This window comes from Falco peregrinus, chromosome 8 (assembly GCF_023634155.1).
Source record: "Falco peregrinus isolate bFalPer1 chromosome 8, bFalPer1.pri, whole genome shotgun sequence".
In the NCBI taxonomy this organism is placed as follows: Eukaryota; Metazoa; Chordata; class Aves; order Falconiformes; family Falconidae; genus Falco; species Falco peregrinus.
Genome location: NC_073728.1, coordinates 15,363,205 through 15,383,358, shown reverse-complemented (window position 1 = coordinate 15,383,358; position 20,154 = coordinate 15,363,205). Strand labels below are relative to the sequence as shown.

Here is a 20,154-nt window from a genome sequence, read left to right as displayed (position 1 = left end):
TTTTTGGGTTTTGTCCTTCCAGTGCAGAATATTTTTAACTGTTCTTGTGAGGAATGGCAGTCTGCTCAAAAAACAGAGTTTACCTTGAGGGCTTTAACACTCTGAAGTTTGTTGCTGCAGCAGTTCCTCTTGTTGAAGTGGTTTACAAATTTCAGAGACTTCTGGTCTCCTCACTGCAACAAGATCATCCATTGATCCATCCAGCCTTGCATTCCTAGGCACTGTCTTTCAGTCTGGAAAATACTGTGGCCACAGCTTGCTCTTTTTTGACTCCTGGCTGAAATTTCTACTCTTACATGTAGTTTTACCCTTAAAATACATATGTTACATCAATCCATTCAGACAGAAAAGAAGGAACAAAAATAGAACCAAATACTAAAAGGAAAACAAATGTCTCAAAGCATCTTGCCAGGAAAATCCTCAAGGTATTTTTTAAGCCATGTAGTCTTTCCCACCTTGGGCTGCTGACCCTCAGCAGTGCTGTGGTAACACAGATTGAACAACAGCTGATTTTTCCCACCTTTACTCATCAGTGAAGAGACATGCTGATGACTAATTGCATAATTGTAAATAAATAAAACTCACTCGAATCTTCAGGATGGCAGGTCTTTCTTTAAGGAGTTGACAGACAGCTGAGGAGGAGGAAAACCTTCTGGTATAAGTTTTCTTCCTTCCGGCAGGAGGTTATTGCACCAGGGAAGCTGCATCCTGAAAGGAGATGCTGGGTCTCCCTACATATTTTTAATACTCAATTAGTTCTTTTTATACTTTTGTCAGTCAGCTGTTTTACCTAAGCCAGCTTTCCTATGAGATAACTGTCTAATGCACAGCAGCTGCTGTAATCACTTCCCACCATCTCATGAAACATGCAGATAAGTTGGGAAATAACAGAGGATAATTTGAGAAGACGCTATCCCGTCGCAAATCAACAGCTTCAGAAATGGACCCTGGGTCTTGTCTTCCAAAAAGTATCTGAGAACTCATGAGGCAAATTTCTATCTGATAAAGCTGACATTGACGAGTGGCCTTTAGCTGACACTGTAATGGGACAGAATTTCTAATAGAAGGGGTATTTCTAACAATCTACTTTTTTTAATGTGGGATAAATCAAGTTAAAGTGCAGAGCCGGCTGAAAAGCTAGCATTGTGAGGGAAAATGATCTCATGACAGGCAATTGGGATCCATAAATGTTTTAAAAATAAGGTCAAAAATCCATTTTAAATAGGCCTGCTATTCTCTCATCATCCATTCCTCCCCCCTGCATCCATTTTCCAATTCTCCTCTGTTCTTCTCATCTGTTGCTGGATGAATTTTTCGCTCTCTTGCACCTTCATTCTGCTCTCCCTTCCCCACAGTCTGTTCTTTTTCTTTTTGTAAGTAACTGAATAATTCAGTTTAGTGTGTCTCCATAAACAGACACATGTATACAGCACTGTCTGTGCTATAGAGCCAGATCCTTTGAAATTCTTTTCCAGTTCCTTTATGCTTTGGTTTGTTGTTGAGTTTTGCATCCTTTGGGCTGCTCCCGACCCCTGCCCCCACCCCTCTTTCAGATTTATAACTAGGATAAGTGGATAAGCCAAATTCTATAGGGTAGATCACAAGGCGTAAAGTAAGTGTCAGCTAACCAACCAAAGGACGGGCTGATGATAAGTATAAACATTGTCTAGGAAAATGAATGCCTGTTATTATCAGTGTAATGGGAGATTACTCTAAAATTTTCTGATGACTAGGGTATATTGGGGAGTATCAGTTCAAGACAGAGTCTAGGCATGTGCATACATCCTCATGTCTTAGTGGGACATCAGTCAAAGTGCTCATAAACATATGCTATGCAAACCTAATCCTACAGAAAGAGGCATAATATGTTTATGTAGTATTATCATATACTGCAGTATCAGTCAGACCTTGAGAGAGCTATGTAAGCAATAAGCTGCAAGAACTTAGTCTCCCTAGGAGCTGGAGGGTTTTTTTCATGGGGCACTTTTTCAGGGCTTTAGAGTCACAGACTAATAGCAGATCATGAGAAACAGCAAAAGAGCTGTCAAGACAAAGCCATGAAGTTAGCATCTGTACTTGTATTTAAGGGCATTTAAATAATGAGGAATTAATCATCTATTTGAGGATTTACTTGGATTGTCTTACAGACTTTGTACAAATCCAGTTACTTAGAACATCAGTTCTTTCCTTCAGGGTGGCAGAGAATCCTTGAAACTCTATCTTTTTAATGTACATCCAATGACTGCATGTGACACCTGCCATAGTGCAAATAGTTCTTCACCTGTTAGTGACTACATCAGCTTCACTGTACTGAACCTTATGTTAACTGGTTCTAAAAGCCATTTCCTTACTCGCAGATCAGATTTGCAAGCTGATAAATAACCTAAAGATACACGAAAACCTGTCTGGATACTAGCTGTGAGCATTCAGATTGAAACAAATCTGTAATGTACTGAGTTTTGTCAGTTCCCAGTTGCAAGTATGAAAGAAGAATCATGCCTGTCTGTGTTAAAGGCCAAGTACTTTATTGTATGTCTGGCAGGAGTCCAAGCCTAAAAATCAACCAGAACAAAAAAAGGAGCGTTAAGAACTGCATTATTTTTCCATAATGTGTCAAAGGGTTCTATGCTTGCTTCAGGATGAATAAGGAGCTGTTTGTACTTTTCATGATCAATTAGTTCCAGGTTCAGATGTTGCATTTCAAATAGGTTAAGTTCCCAAAATGCACAGACATTTGTGTTGGACCATGGTTAGAAACCAAAATTCCAACTTCTAGAATAATAACATTCCTGTCTTCTAGTGCAATGGGAGAAGCTGACAATTTTATGTACTATGTGAAACCGTATAGCAGAAACTGCTGTGAATTCCAGACTTTCTGAGCCCACAGACTATTAGTAGAAAACAATGAATATTTTTTTAAAAAAAGTTAACTTACTTGAAGTATAGCTGCTTTTAAAACCATGGGTCAGAAGTATTTGTGTGTAAGTGGTTAAAATATTAATTAAGATAATATCTAAAACATTTTATTAGATTGTATGATTGACTCACCAATCAATAATTTATGGTCACTACTTATCTCTATATAATGAAGGTTTCAGATTGGGATGTTTTCTAAAGAGCTGTTCAAACTAAGCAGAAGGATTTTGAAATTTACAGGCTGGCTTTTGGGGGGAAATTATTTTGGAGAAATCCCTGCCAAACCTCATGTGAAAAATAAACAACTCCAAATGGCACATGCAAGGAAAGCCAAATTCAATTCCATTAATACTAGTAATAAAGAGTGACTCTTATAAGTTGTTTGGAGTCATTCCTACTTACACAAAGGTTGAATTTGGCACAGATTATTTGAACCAGAGGGGAGTCTGATATGCTCATGTCTTCATGCTAACACTATGTACACACTCTTATTTACCAAGGGAAACAGTTGTGGTGCCATATGTCATCTTATCAAAGCCCACTGGTACTGTTTATATCCTACAATATTATTTGAATTCCAGAAATATATCATGCCATCTATTTCACAAGGTACCTCATCACACAGCTGCTTTTTGTTGTATTTCAATGCAGGGAGGTGATTCTGAGGAGGGCAAACACTAAGCCATTTCTCTGATTTCATATTAGTAGTTGAAGGAAATCAAACAAAAACATGTGGTGCTGCCAGGCTGTGGCTGTCCTTGCAGGCTCACAGCACTGAGAGGTTCCACGTTAACACATGTGCCAGTGGTCATGTCCCTTAGAGTTAGGAGAGGTTCTTCTGATGTGGCCCAAACGGAGAACTTGAGTGGGGCATCACAGAGATTGTGACAGCTGCCAGAGATCATGTTGATGTGGTATGAAGGGTCCTAGAGGTTTTATGTTGTAAATGTTTTTCCAAATTTGCCAATATGCTTAGGTAGGTAAGAAACAGACCTTTAACTGGTAATTATATTGATGAGGGGAGTTTGTGAACCCGTAATCCATGCTATACAGTATGCTAAACAGTTACTACATTTGTCCACATAGACAGGCCACAGCTCTGCAGCTTTTATCCTTCGGAGCACAGTTGGATGGACACAGAAACAGCCTTTTCAGAGCTAGGCTGTAATCTGGCTTCACTGCAGTGCTGAGTAGCACGGTAGCTGGGTCTTTGCAATTTGCTTCGGTTTTGGCAAGTTTCTGCAAGTACAGGCTTTAAGTTTTCTGTCTGCTTGTTGATTGCTCCACAGATAGGTGACTCTGTGGCCGCTTTCCCCTGAGCACACGTGCACGGGCTGCCACATCTCAGGCCATCATCGCACGGGGAAGGTGGGAGAGGATTGAGGTTTTAACACCAAGCTTTGACATGTAATGTTGATAAAGCTAATACTGTGCACTTTGAACCTTCCCTTACTCTCAGTGATACGTACTTCTCCATGACAGCTTTGTCCTGGCCCCTAGCAAGTCAGTGCCCCACATACCATAGAATCAAATACAGCTGCTCATGGGTCTGACTACAAGGCAGGGAAAAAAGTAGGTTTCCTTTTAAAATTGACCTCCTCTTCCTCAGGCCATTAGTAAGAGGCCTGCTTCGACTTCTAGAAAGGGGCCCTGGTTACAACAACACTCATTTTTTAATCACAAGACAAGTCTGTAATGCCATTGAAATTCATGTCTGAAGCTAAGCATGCGCTTGGGTATTTATTAGATCAGGCCTGAAATCAGGCCTCAGGCTTGACCCCTGCTTAGGCACAAGCTTTTTCCTTTACTACCAGGTATCTGGTGCATTTATCAAATACATGCTGACACAGCTGACTTCTTTCTGAATTCTCACAGCTTAATTTCTCTGGGTTATGTTCTTGTTCAGCGTGCTGCTGATTAAAAAGAAACCTTGTCCCTGAAAAATACTGATGATCCCCAGAATTGCCTAGCTGCTGTTGTCCCAGATGGCACCCTGTTCCCTAAAGATGCTGGTCACTGTCCAGCTTTGCCTGCTAGGGATAACATCCCACTAAAACAAAGAGCAGTTTTGACAAAGCACTGCAAAATTTGTCCATTTAACATAATGGAAAGCAGAATGACCTTTGTGAGGCAAACAGCAATGGTTGCCCAGCATGTGCAGAGCAGGGTCGAGCTTGAAACAAGCTGGGTCAAGCAATACAGCAGTGTCATTGAGGCTGTTACAGAGTACAGATCTTTTATTTGTTATAGTTAAGTACGTGACAGAAGACAACTGAAATAATGGACTTCTGATTACTTTTGATTTCTGGATTGAGTTCCTCTATTGTATATCTGTGCAGCGCTTCTCATTATTGCAGCATAAGAGCTGAGGTGGAGGCCTTGGGTGGTATTGAGTTTTGCTGAAGTTCCTCGCTGCAAAATGTATTAGCAGAACTGCTTGTTAAACTTCCTCCTAGGCGCAGTTTCAGCAGTCAGGGTGTCAGTGCTCTGGCTACATTGTTGTCTTGCAGTTAAAAAACACTAAAAAGTTCAAGGTTTCTTCACAGCCAAGGTGTGAAAAGTAATTAGAATGTATCACTGGGTGCTGGGTATAAGCAATTATCTATGAATATATAAAGGCTCTATTTTTCTCAACAAACAGGCGACATTGTTATAATTATTTAAAATGAAAAAGAAAGTCACTGACTCAGACATGGAGAGATTGGGCAGATAACTTTATTAGTTCCCAGTCTAAGGTCTGTAGTGCAGATGCTAATCTAATATCAAGGCTGCATTTAAATAAAGTACAAAATATGGGAAAAGAGAACTCCATTTACCCTGTAAAGCTGGTGCTCTATGTGAGTTTAGCTTTTCTGCTCAGGGCCAGCTCTTTCCAACTTTCAACCTCAGCTCTAGCTATTCATGAACAGGGAAAAGGAGCACTAGCGCCTTCTTTCTTGCTCAGTACAGGATCCGTCTGGAACACATTCCTTCTATCAAATGTGCTGAGTTTTGAGAAGTTCTGAAAAAGTTAGTAATCAATTTAATTTTTGTTTGCATTTGGGTTTTGTTTTTTTCAACCTTTAACATTCTTGCTTAGTTTAGTAGATTGAATCTGTAAGCAGGAATTTCCCAATGCAGAAGGGAGTCTTATAAAATACTGGCACTTTGCAACCTGATCTGAAGAGTTTATTTTTATTTGATTATTTTGTTTTTAGTGGTTTTGACACACTTGCTCTGCATCTGTATTAACAATAAGAAAGCAAGAGCAACAAATACTGCTGTCTGTGTTTTTGCTGCTTTTTCCTCATCAAAGGGCCTGGCTGCTGTGTTAAGTGTCATGTTGCCCCATATTATTAGAGCCATTCCAACTGAACTGTATGTCATAAGTTGTGTATGACAGGAGATACTGAGTCTTCTGTAACCCAGGTGATACTGGGATAACTGCCTTCCGAGAAGAAATATGAGGTTTGGCCCTACTGCCTCCAAAGGGGGTCCTGCTGCTCAGGGCAGATGATATGTGAATATTCCAGTGTCACAGAGTAGCATAGATGTCATATAGTAGCATATAAAATTCAACATATATATGTTGTGGATGCTTATTACTGAGCAAGAGGATAATTACTGATATCTCTTCTAAAATGCAGTCTGGTCACCAATTCTAGAGATTTTTCTGGGTTTAGCCCATTCATCTGTTTTCTTAGTAGGCTGGAAGTAATGATTGTCAAAATTATGACTGCAAAGGATGCACTGCTGTGTTAGGAAGACCAATGCTCATGTGGCAACAAATAATGGCAGTGACTCTCAAGGAGTATGGACCCTGGGGAAGCCTGGAACAGCTATGTGTTTTACACCATCAGGTTCCCAAGAAAAGTCAGAATAGCAGATACCTAGAGTGAAATTATGGCTTTGAAGTTGTGTTATACCTCAAAACAAAGTGAACAAATTGGGATTCTGAAAAGATCCAAAAGTTTCTTGTATCATAGTAAGCATGGTTATATCAAATCATATTCTGTACTTCGCAATTTAAGGATAACTCCTTCAGGATTAGATAAAATTTTATAATTTGTAATACATGCCTGTGCCTTCCATCCCTGGTCTGCCATCATCAAAACAAAGTCATTCTGACAATCTAAATTCAGTCTTTCCTGTGGAATGATTATAGGGGAATTTAGTAAAATACTATGTAGTGGTACCCACCAGTGGATCAGTATTAACATTTCCATTTGCATTTGAAGCTAATTTTCAAAGTATTTCTCTTAATTTGCTAGGAAGATACCTGTCAAGTTAGCAATTAAACTGTAATTTGGTCACTGAGGTGTTTACACAGATTAATAGATCTCTCTCTTAAGCTTATGCTCCTGGGTTTGAAATAATAGCTATGCTATGTGGTAGCATGACCCCACTTGAGTTTCACACACACATGCACAAAATCAAATTCCATCACATTTTAATGCAAATTTTACCTTTGCAAATGATGGCCTGAAAAGAATGAGTTTCCATGGTAACCTTAGGGAACACATAACCTGTTTATCATAACTTCTCCATGAAGCAAGACAGGGGGTGGGGAACAAGCTTTGATGTCAGCTGTATTTTTCTGTAGACAGCATTCTGCTGTAGCACATATAGAGAATTAACCAAAATGCTTGCATACTGTCCTAAATAAACTTTTTTTTCCTTTCTTAGAAACAGAAGCAGTCATATGGAATAACATAGGAGGGAGCTACAATAGGCAGTATTCAAAACCATTAACTGAACTTTCAGCCCCTGTCTATCGTTTGACAACTGGGTCAACATTTTGAAAGACCAATCACAAATTAATACTTAAAACAGATCTCTTCCATCACTTAATCTATCCTTACTTTCCCTCCATGCTTTACATTTGGCCCTCAGGTATCCATGCTGCCTTTCAAAGGCACTTCTAAGTTTTCTGTTTTCTTGTTCTTCCACTTCACTGCTTAAAGTACTGTTTGAAAAATGCCTTGAAATATCTCTGAACTCCTACATTGTGGAGCTACCACAGAAAAGGATATATTGATTATACTTCACATTCAGTGCTGACTTTCAGAGTTGAGGTGGTGGCTTCTGAAGCTGCTATTAGCGAGGAGTGAGTTTGATGGCAGCAAGCATCTGCAAGGATGTATTTTTTCTGCAGATGCACAGTAACTCCTGGCTAAAGGAAAGTATGTCTCAACGTTTTTTTAAGGTCATTAGGAGTAAGGAACAGATGTTGAGGTTTTTCAGAATGCTGCTTTGAAGTGCCATTTAGGAGTCAACTGACAAGACTGACCCTATAGGCAGTGATTTTGGGGACTGAAACACAGAGGAACCATTGCCCACAGTTACCCATCTGGTATCCATCTGGTACCAGCAAACAACAGACAGTACCAAATCTCAGAGAAACTGTACCAACTGCTAAACTGGTATCAGCAAGCAAAGAAGGTCACCACCCAACAGCAGTTGCAAGCAGTAGAAACAATGTCTGTAACATTTACAGACTGGTATCTGAAGATCTGGAGGAACCTGATGCCATAACATATGGAAAGCAATTCCTTTCTCTAAGCCTGCTTATGCTGATGTTGTTTGCTCAGTATTAATCCAGGTTTGGACTTTTTTTTGTTGCTGCTGTTAACCATATTGAATTTGCAGGATGGAGAGCTTTTATCATGATGCCACTGAGAGAGCACCTCCTTAGTGGCATCTATGTTTAACAAGATTAAGGTGGATTTAAAACCCCGTGCCACAGACTAACCACTCAAATTCTAGAAGTACTGTTCCAGAGTGGTGTCAAATCACAGTGGAAGGAGTTGAGGTTACCTTTTAATTCTGTGATGATTTACTCTGCTGTTTTTCTTTGATGTGAAGTATTCTTCACCCCTGCTGTGGCAGGGGGGTGTTTCCCAATTTTATTGCCATCTTCTTCCTCTCCCCTTGGTTCATTTTCCCACTTCTTCCACCTTTTTCTTCTTTTGAAACAGTGTGCTGGTTTGTACAGTAGCTAAGTGTTTAGAATGTAATAATACAACAGTGAGAGATTTACTGCCTGTAGGCGCTACCCCTTCTACTCTTGAGGACCTCCAGCAAGGCATGATTTTATAGACAATGAAAGGCTCACTCTCCCCTGTGAAGCTGCCTGCCTGCAGGAAGCTTTTCACTGTCTATTTCCACTACTTGCTCTGCAATTTAGTTCCATGCCCTGCTATTTCCCCTTCCCCTCCCTCTTTCCTTTCCTGACATACACATGCATAGACCCCCTGTGCACACATTCAGCACCAAAACCAGATGTAGGTAGATACGGCAAAATAGCAATATCTCAATGTGTGCGTTAAAAACCTCAAAAATACCATAGACATTTTTGTCTTGTCATCCTCATCACAAATGGAAATATTGATCTGTCCCCTGTTTGCTTTCCAGGTACTGACACTGTCATTTTATTTTCCCTAAAAAGAACACAAGCTCATAGCTGGGCTGCAAAGCGTGGCCATTACACCCTGGCATTGATGCCAAGAACTCTGCTGACTTAGCTAGAGAAAGATGCTGAAAGCCCATGACTTTGAGAGAAAATTCAATTCCATTTACTTCATACAGTGTCTCTCATGAAGTATTTCAAAATGCTTTATATCAGGAGATAACATAATGAGAAAATGCTTTAGAGAACTGGGTATTCAGATAGCCAGACAAAATGACACACAACAATGAACTGGAGTAAAAGAGAAGACAACTGTCATTTAAAAGCAGTAATCATTTGGATAAGTAGTCTGGTAAACTAATTACAGTGAGAAAAGGAGCAAAGAATGCAAAACTGGGAGGAACAAGAAGCAGTTTAGTTTCAAACAAGCTAATGCAGAGGACTGGTTTCGGGGGGGGGGGAAGAATTGTGCACAGTATTGTAGAACAACTGCAGATGTGCTTTAGAAATGTATTTACATGTATTTATTATGTATGCTGTATATTGCATCACAAACGTATCTCAGTGACAAGTTAAGTTATTCCCTCCAGTGGCTGGGAAGAGATTAATTACATTGGCCTGGTTCAGTGGAAGAGCAATTGAAATGCCCCTTTAGCTGGAAAGAATCAATGCTGATGGGTACTGAGGATTTTTTGGTTTGCTGCTTTTAAATGTTGCTCTCAGCTCAAGGGCCTCTGTTTGCTTCTACTCTGAGAATAGGTTTGCAAGTGAGGGTGTTGCAAATCTGGTGCTCATTAAAGACAATTAAGAGGTAGAATTAACCAAAACATATTATATGACTAATGGAAAAAGAAGCCACCCACAGAGACAGACACAGGCCAGGAAATTATCTCATTTTGCATGGTCACAGGAAACCATAGTCCTCCAGCACCAGGGATCAGGGGCTCTTGGAGCTAGGGTTCAGAAAGCAGAATATTATCTTTGTGGGGCTGTGCAAACTTGGCAGTTTTGGCTTCACCTCCATCTTTGCTATTTTCTCTCTGCTTAGTGTTGCAAGATGCAGCAAATGCTGAGAGCTTGTTTTCTACTAAGCTAAGGCAATTGCCATGTTTTTAAACTGTTATGGGAACAGCCTGTTTCCCTTTTAAAGTTCCCATCTGTGTTTGTATTTCCCTCAGTCTATTGCCTTTATAGAGAATTTTCCGCTCTCTCTAAATCTAAACCATTCGTTTCACCTCCTTGAACAAGAGGTAGGGCATTACCAAGGAGGAAAAGTAAATCCTGAGATAATCAGCCCTGCTTAATTCCAGCATGGAGCACTGCTGTCATCAGTGTTCCTGGTGTTCATTGCATAGGGAGAAGGGACAATGACCGTAAGTATGTACATTTGTGTGTGCATGTATATATGTGTACGTATGTATATATATGTGGGGAGAGAGGCAGACAGGCAGAAGGGGAGCATTTAATTGCCTAGCAATCTGAGTGACCAAGTAGTGTTCTGATTGCATACAGCTGATTTTCTAAGTGAAAATTTTCAAAACTACTCACCAGCAAAACCAAGATCATCAGTGACTCTGGAGTGTGTGCCTGTGTTTCTTACAGAGAGGAGGAAGGATGGGTTGATTACTATGTCTTTTTTTCCTTTAGACAAGTATGTTTTTCTCACCCAAGGGAAATGTATTCTAGCAGCATGAACATAACTATTAATCAACACTTAAGCAATAATCAGTGAATGAAAAATGATGACCAGAAACTGAAAATGTACTTCCATAGCTACTTTGGTGCTTTTCCTTTGAGATCATGCCCTTGCATTTTAACATGAACAATTCTTATAAAATTAGTGTTGATATATTCCAAAAGGCAGTGATTTAAAAAGCCAGCGTTTATTTTTCACTTTTAGAAAAAAATTACTAGCAGTGAATGGTACATTAAGATCTGCATAAGTAATGTTATAAAGCTACCTCAGTAGTCTCTGAGAGAGATCCTCAATTGCTATGAACCAGTAATATCTTATGGGGTTACTTCAGAGAGAGAAATGCCGAGATCATCATCACTAGAATGCTGCATTCAAATGTGTGAAGACGTGTGCAGGATACAGAGATATAAATGTTTTTCCTGTGTATTTTCACCCAAAAAGGAGATACAGCCACTGAGAGATGCAGGTGTATGTCAGCTTTGGGAATGCCTCCAAGAGGAATCAAATGCTATTGAAATTAAAACAAACCACCCTCATCAGTATTTAGCATGCTTTCCTGAATCGGGGCCAAGGTATGTGGTAGCACCCAGCAGAAACCAAGGCTGTGAGGCTCTGCTGGGAGTGCAGCAATACATTCCTTTAGTTCCTCAAGATGTTTTTTGACAAACTTTGTCACAGTTCTAATAACATCAAGTGTTCTTTGGAATAATCTCAAAACCAGAATAGTATAAAATGCTTAAAGTCAGCGTGCTTCACAAAAAGAAGGCTCAACATTCCCTGTGACTGAGCCCAGAAAACAGAACTTTAAGAGTCTGCAAGATCACGATGGGCGGTGAACAGGCACTTGTAGCTATCTGTTGGTTCACCTTCCCAAGTGATTTACCCTGTATTTTCTGTTGGCAATGAAACAAAAAAGTTCAAGTTGGTTGCCGGACTGCCCAAAACAAACTTTGAAGGCATCGGGCCATGATTTGAGAACCTCTCACAATTACAGTCCTGAGATGTCTATAAAATGGAGCAGGAACAGAAACGCAAGGTTTCTCAGGACCTGATGGGGAGATACCGCTTCCTTCCTTTTTCTTGAAAACTGTCCTACGAACAAGTTTGTAACAGGAAAGCTGGAAGTGCTCTCTGCAGTGGTGGAGGTGTTTTTTGAGAATTCCTGTGGGACATCATCTTGGCTTGCCATTGCAGCCACTTAGCAAAGAAAAGCACCACCAAGAATACCAAAAAGAAGTATTAAAGGTGCTGTCTTATATCCAAACAATGGTAAAGCAGTACCAATGGGCTCATATAACATTAGACGCTTCTTTGAGGACTGCTTCTGTCATTAAAATCAATGCAACTTAATTAAAGCAAATTATAGATAGATACATCTATAAATAAGATATTAAAGTGCGCTGCTGAATATGATAATTGCTGCATATTTAGCAATCAGCGTGTGTGTTCTGCTTTTGCCAGGAGGGATTTCTTTCAGTGGAATCAATGGAGCTTTATTAAAAACCATCCAAATTAGAGGGAGAAATGATGAGTGTTATAATAACGCAAAATCACTGTTTCAACTTTCATTGCAAAACCAGGAAAGCAAAATACATCCCTCTTTGTGTATGTTAGGAAAACATCAGGAAAATTCTTTTGAATCATGGACACTGGTAGAATTTTTAATTTTTACCTTTTGATGCAAAACATAAAAAAGCTGGATGGAGGAAAACATGTTTTTTGTGCTGGAGGTCTTGGAGAGTGGGATAATTACGGTATCACAGCAGTTAGGAATTAAGAAGACCCCTTCGATCAGCTTCCTCCATTTCACATGGAACATCCAGCTCACTGCTGTACATAACCCACTTCTGTTTTAACAGCTCAAGAAGTGTTCGTGAATCAAATCATGCTCTTAAATTTCACTTGCAGTCCCTAGAACCGAACATACTGTTGAAATGCAAAAAATAAAATGGGTGAATTTTGGTGCTTCACCTGTGTACGAAACATTGAGACTGGGGTGGGGAGCAAATCCAGTTTTACCTCTCAGTTCTTCTTCAGTTTTCACTTAATTGAAAACAAAAACCAACTGTGTCTCAGCAGAGGGGAGACCTGAAGGTTAAAGGGCAAATTCCGTTATACCATGGCTCTTTTTGGCATGCTGAATCTCAACCCATGTGATTAGAAACGCTCACAGACAAAAGAAGAGCTTTGAGAACAGAGGTCAAACCAGCATCTGAATCAAGTCCTTTAACAGATGATCACAAGACTGTTGAAAAAAGTACTAAGCAATGCAGCGGTCCTATGTGCCATGTTTATACACAGACTTTAAGGCAAAAAGAAGAACTGGGTGGCATTTTCAAAGCACTTGGGTGATGGCAGAGCACATGCCTTGCTCTGCAGCCTTCCTGGGATGGCCTCTGTTTTTTAGTGCATGTCAGTCATAAAATACATTAGTAGTACTGTGCCATTTTTTATGGGAAGAAAACTACAATGCGCAAGCTCAAGTGATTTTCCTGAGTGTACACAGTGAATAAATGAGAAAGTTAGGAGTCCCAGGACTCCTGTCTTCATAAGCTCTTCCTGATCTCCCATAATTTTAATTCAGGCATGACTCAATGGAGTCATCAGTGTTTTGCACTGGGTTCACACATAGCTAAAATCACATCAGCCTTGATGAAGTTATGCTATTGCTACTTAGCTGGTGGGCAGCGCACACACCCCATTTTCTTTCTGATCTTAATAATTGAAATGTTTGGAGGAGGTTTATTGTTCAGAAGTGGGTGAAACAAAGGGTTAACAATAAAAATTAAACAGGCAAAGGAGTTGTTTAGCGTGTAAGTGAAAAATGAATGAGCCTGAATGCAACACCCACTTTGTATTATTCCTTTTTAAGAGTGTGAAACTTCTGACTCTGAGTGGTGCTTTTTCTGCAGCTAGTTAGGCTTTAAACAATTTTTTTAACAAACTGATCAAAGTTTCCTATATGCACCTCTAAACTAAAATACCTGCAGGAGACGGAACGGCGACTGCAGCTTTCTGAGACAGCCACCCTGAAAATGGCTTTGCATCATTCTTTTCCTTATGAGCAGTACCCATGGTCTTGAGTCTTCAGTGTGCCAGCTTCACCTGGATGGACCTGGAACAGGGCACTCGGGTAGCTCAGGCAGGAATTTGTGAGAGGAGGTAGAGCCCCAGCAAAAACACACTGTCCTGTGGAATGTGTCCTCACTGCTAGGGGCAGGGAGTTGCTGCTGGCTTTTGTTCGCAGTGTGGTAGCTCTCACCTTGAGCTGTGTGAGAATGCATAAGAAAAAGTTGATTCTGGGTTTATGAAGCCTAAACTTTAAAAATAATCACTATAGTTGTTCATACCGCAATGGCTGTCCAACCCCAAACACCTTGATCCATATGAAAGGGGCAAGCAGGCTTTCATGCTAGCAGCTCGTCTTTTAGCCTTCCACAAATGCTCCAGGAGGCAGTGATTGTAAGGCAGGTGAGGAGGAATGAAATGCAGTGTCTCCGGGGAACAAACACAGCCTCTTGCACTTTCTTGCACAGTTTTCAAGGTAGTCTCAAGCTTCAGGATGAAATGAGTCCTTTCTCTGCTCTTAAAGAATTGTTCTTCTGCAGCCCCAGAATTTTCCTGCGGGCAAATCCTAGACTTGCTTCTAGATACCTGCCTGCAGGTATACTCTACTTATGCCTTAAAATTTATTTGCAAATATTTGAATGCTCTAAGATATTTATTTCTGGCTTGATCTACAAGTGCATGTTCACATAATTTGTTACATTTTTTTCCTAGGAAGTTTTCCTAGGGAGAACTGGCAGGTTAGAGATACTAGCTTACCACTTCCCTGTATTAGAAAACTCCTCGAAGTGCCATGCGGTTACTGTGTTTGCCAGGGATACAGCTCGCACTGACACCTGCGCAGCTTTTGTTTTCTCTTTTTCTTTCCAGTTGCTTTCCCTTTCTGTTTTTGATCTGCATGTGAAACTATGCCTCTTTCTACAGTTTTCTGTCCTGAAGCAAATGTGAATTACACTTGTCCAGGGAAGTGGAGGGACCCCCAGCCTGTGCTTGTTATTCTGCCTTTTGGCCCTTCACATTGGTCCCCTGCTGAAAGCTGTGGACTGAGCGAGGAGAGCAGCGCACCGTGCCTGCATCACTCTTCAGTCTGTGCTTCCCCCAGCCTGGCTCTGCCTCGGGGGACTGGCAGGGGTTTAATTAAAGATGCAGAGGTGTTACAGGGTTTTCTCTGAAGTGATGCATTTCTATCACAGAAATTTTGTTTGCTAATGGAAATTACGGGGGGGGGGGGGGGGGGGGGGGGGGAGCGGTTAAAAGAGACTTGAACAGCAAAAATACTACTAGCTATGTAGAAGAAAATATCGTTCTGGCACACAGAAAATCCTGACTGTGAAGGCACTGAGTTATATGGATGCAGTGTCTTGCCTGTTTGTCTGGTACTTTGTTTCCAGGTGTGGCCAGTGCTATGTGCTTCAGAGAATTCATTGGGATTCCCAAAGGGACGATTAGGAGAATAATGTGCTGGTACAGGGGCTTCTGCCTGCTCTCCCTTTCAGGGAATGGCTGACTCTGTGAGGCTTTACCTCTCTTCAGCCTGTCAAAGGCTTTTCTGTCTTCTGCTGAGCTGGTGCTAGTTGTTTTGATTCATATGTGTGTCCGGTTTATTAATCTTCCATTCTACAAAGGGCTTGGCCATACCAATACTTCGCAACAGTTAAGTTTCATGAATTGTTTGCTGTTGTTTTTTGACAAAGATAGCATTTCGTTTTCTCAGTTTAAGCATGCTGCTCTTTTAATTGCACTGATGGGATGATGTCTGTTTCTGTGTTTATCTCTACCTCATTATTTTTGCATATTCATGTTTTGCTTGTTAGTTGAGGCCGCTCTAGACTAAGAGATGATCGCTTCATAATGATGGCTCTTATTTAAGTTGATGTCGTTAATTTAAACCCTAAAAATACAGGAGCATGTTTTGGATCATTCTTTCTGTTGTGCATTACCATACATTTGTGAAACATGTATTTCATCTGCTGTTCTTTCTTTACTGATTGGGGTGTTGGGTCTCAAAAGCTCTTCCAGCTGCCTCTGATATGGACTCAACTAAGTAATGCACCTTCTATCATCTCCAGTGCCTCACTGGTCACCTCATGGCCAGTGTCTATTTGGCTTTGATAGGATTTCCAGGTTCTAATGCTTTTTTATTAAGGTTACTGTTTGCTCACCTAAGTATTTTGTGATTATTAACTATGTAGTTAAAACCTCTGCACCTGGACTGAGGGCCAGCTGTGTACGCTGTGTTTCAGGAAAGGAGGAGAAGCTGGAATATTTCGATCTCATTAGTTAGTGCCTTTCGTACTGATTTTTAGCTTAGTTTGTGGTAAAAGACAGCAAGGAACTCTTTGCTTTGACTCCCTCTGAAACAGAAATAACTTCTATGAAGGAGGTGTTTCCATTTTCGCAATTTCTCTTTTCATCGGGGTAGTATTTTATTCCGGGCACCATTTTGCTGGTGGCTGAGCGATGATATGTTTTTACTGTCGCATGGACAGATGGAGAAGGGAAAGGAGAAGAAATGGCTAAGTCTTTAATTAGCCATGCAGAGCCAGACCATGCTTTTCCAGTGCACTGGGGATTTTATATAGGGTGTGGAGACACAGCCGGCTCAACGGATCCAAATTAGCAAAATTGTGTATCCATCGCCAGGGTGTTTCTATGGCAACTGTCTCTCAAATCATATATACAAACAGACCTGGCAGGGGGTATCACCTTCTATTTGGTCTGTAGGAAACCATCAGAAAAGGGGTATTTTCAGGCTGCAAAAAGGCCTCATGATGTAAATATTTTTTACTTTCTGGTGACTGGTAAAACTTTGGGGATCACTGCTCGATGCTGGTGCAGTTCTGGATCTGTTAGTGTTTTTGCACATTGGCTGCCATTACTCCTGGTAGGTGGGAGAGTGATCACCAGGAAATTTGCACAGAGTTGTGAATGCACAGTTACCAGGTGCATCCTTGAGCTCACATGCACCTTGCCACTGCACATAATTAATAGCCTATCTACAGCCACGCAGGTAGGCCGTATACTGCATGGCTTTTGTGCTGAGCAAACCAAATTACACATTTAACTTTTCCCCCCCTCATTCTTCTTCATAAAACAGCAGAAATATGGAGGCTCTTCTTTGACTGCGTACCTGGTGGATTAAGGGAAATTATCAGCCTGATCAAATTAGCAGTGTAAGAACAGCCAAAGTGGCTGTGGCTCTTCACCTAAGCGACTCCATCTGTATAAATTCTCTCTAAATGTCACTTTTTCTGGTGGAAAAAAGGAACGAATGATCCATTTAGCCTACAGCCCTCTTTTTGAAATGTAGGGCAATTATTGTTATTTTTCACTCGTGCAAAGTCAGGCACTGCTAAAGCATGGGTCATGTCAAATCAGAGATGATTATTTCTTGTGGCCATCAGTTCCATGAGGACTCCTTTCTGTTTTGAGTCAGATAAAAGGGAGTTAGCGATAGGCCTGTGCTAAATAATTTGTTTCACTTATGATTATCTTGGAAGTTCAGTAAGTGGCAAGGTGCATAACAGTATTTGTCTAGGAATTCCTAAACCTGCCTAGTGACTCCAAGGGATAGTGCCTCACTGTGCGTTGGGCTTGGCTTATGTAATGAGTCCACAAGAGATTGTATGGAGAAGTGTTATGTCAAGACAGATAACACTTACTACACCAGAGTGCACAACCTTTGCTATAGCAGAAGCTTATATATCTCTTCAGTGAAAATGCCATATTGCGTGTAAATCCAGAACTGTCAGAAATGTACTCTAACCTGTAGAATGTGAAAAATGTGTTAATTTTGTTTGTTTTCTCTTTTTCTAATCAGACCTTCGCTGAAAGCTTGGTGTGATTTATTCTTTTCTTTTTAATGAATTGTTAAAAATGTTTGAAAAGGCATTAAATCTTCTTTTCTGCTATTAATCTGTAAAAGGGGAAGGGGATTTTAAATGGCCTCTTAGTATATTGCTTTATAAAACTGCTGATTCTAGCAGCACCGGAATAGGAACACATACTAATGTAGGAAATACTGAAGGCAGTCAGAGCCTCCTGCATTTATGGAGGAAAAGACTAATAGCTCCATTTTAACAAGGCTCTTAACACTTTGGGCCATCAGCAGGCATTGAGTGAGTGAAATTGGGAGAGCTCCTGTGTGCTAAAAGCATTGAAGTTCACCGTTTTGTACCCCAGTTGGAGCCTTCCTGATAGAATTGTGCTCTTCAGCCAACTCCAGTTGCCATCTTGAAAACAAACCAAGTAGCAAGCTGGCATTTTGACCGAGTGCACTAATGCTTCACTTTTGAAATAGCACCAGAGCATGATAAATGCACTTAACTCTCAGTTGGGTACTTAGCTTTGCAGTGGTATTAGGGAAAGTTTTTGGATTTGTGTTAAGAATGAAAACAAAGCCTGTTTATATCACGTTTTATACTTGAGCAAAACACACAAATGAAGAAAAAACGGCAAACTTGGTACTAAGATGCTAGCTTTGATTCAAGTAATTATGCCACTAGAACCAGAAGGGGTGTGCTTAATTAGATTACATCCTCATGTTACTGGATTCTAGGAGGAAGGCCAGCCAGGAAAGGAGAGAGAGTATCCTAGCTAGCACACAGAGGAGGAAAAGACTCTGAAGATTGTACGTGTTCTAAACAGTTCTTTGATATGGAAGCCTTTCTTGTTAGCAGTGATAAGATTATGTATGGGATTTGGAGCTTCTTTGAGCCCCTGCCTCTCTTTTGTTGAGTTTGGCATGTTGCAGCATCATGGGTCTTCTGCTTATCGTTTTGAGATGCATTGTTAGTAGCTGAGCTGCATAATTGATCTTCATCTCTAATTAGTCTCCTCTCCACAGGTGCCTGGAAAAGGACCAGATGGGAGCTCATACAGTCTTCACTTTGAGGGGATGGAAAGGCAGTATGCATCCTTACCCAGGTACAGCACTGAGCCTCATACACACACTGATCCACCTTCCCTCCGATGGGTAGGGAAATCAGCCCACAGCTGATGTCCGCTCCAACATGAGAGATTATTTTGCAGTTTTGTCACCTTTTGCTGCTGATTTAGTGCCATCTTTATAACTGTACTATTAATTTTGACTTTTGAATTTAAAATAAAAAAGGTTTCTCATTGAACATGTCAGCAAGAGTCATGAGCCATAGGTAGAGAACATGACATTGAGGAAGCTGGCTCTGCAAGGGTTGTAACAGGTTGTAGCAGAGCATAAATGACCGAGTTTATAGCGATATAATCCTAGCTGTCATTGACAGAGTGCTGCTGTGGAAAGCCTCCACTACAGCAGCCACAGCTACTGAAGTCCCGCTATTGCTGCCAGGACTGCCTGACTGGCAGTCCTTTTCCAGTGGAGCATCTCTGTGCTTTAACTGAATGCTGTGGAAATGAGAGTGAATCCTCTGAGGGCTTTTTTTAATTTTTAATCCTTATCAACTCAATGAAGAGTAATTCTAGTCTGAAACCAGTGGGGCATAACAAAAAAGGAAGCATTTCAGAGAATCAGTCTCATTTCTATGGGAGTTCTAATAGCAGAGTGTAAGATTTAGCAAGCCAGAAAGGGGAGCGAGAGGATGCTGTAAGAGATAATGGAAAGCAGTGGAAGGAAAACAAAAATAGATGAATATTGCCCCTTTAGAACTAAAGGTCTGGAAAGGACCTTAGAGGGATTGTCCAGTCCACTACTCCGGACCTACAAGCAAGATAATTTGTAAAAAGTAAAGCAAAACTAGCTATTTCCAAGCCAGAAATTCTTGATTTCTTCACAGTGGAGTAGTGAAAAAAGCTGGCTTTTAGAAAAACAGTGAATAGTTTCTTTTTGCTTCTTTTTCCACTGAGCTATTTACATTCAGAAGTATCACTGGAGAGATTGATTGATAAATATGTAATGCTGTGTCCAATTCCAGATGAAAATACAAAGAATATCTTCCTTTTGGAAACCGATATATAAAGGCTGTCTCACAAAACATTGTTGGATGTTTGTAGGCATTTTTAATGTACATAGTTTCTAAACCAAAGGCCAAAGGATGTGTCTGTAGTTTAGTTACTGTCTTCAAACAATATATGTGTCAGCCATCATTTTGGA

The 20,154-nt window shown here is 40.5% G+C and overlaps 1 protein-coding gene and 1 long non-coding RNA gene across 5 annotated transcripts in view; one reads left to right on the top strand and one right to left on the bottom strand.

The window, feature by feature from the left end:
• Positions 1-20,154, top strand: part of PARD3B (par-3 family cell polarity regulator beta) — a 413,399-nt gene that overhangs the window by 363,487 nt on the left and 29,758 nt on the right. For all 4 annotated transcript variants that reach the window (XM_055812187.1, XM_055812185.1, XM_055812186.1 and 1 more), the window contains one exon: positions 18,913-18,992. In XM_055812187.1, coding sequence (XP_055668162.1) covers positions 18,913-18,992 — 80 coding nt within the window. The remainder of the gene's footprint in view (positions 1-18,912; positions 18,993-20,154) is intronic.
• Positions 10,685-20,154, bottom strand: part of LOC129785020 (uncharacterized) — a 30,457-nt gene continuing 20,987 nt past the window's right edge. The window contains exon 3 of the long non-coding RNA XR_008748424.1: positions 10,685-14,268. This is a non-coding gene — a long non-coding RNA (uncharacterized LOC129785020). The remainder of the gene's footprint in view (positions 14,269-20,154) is intronic.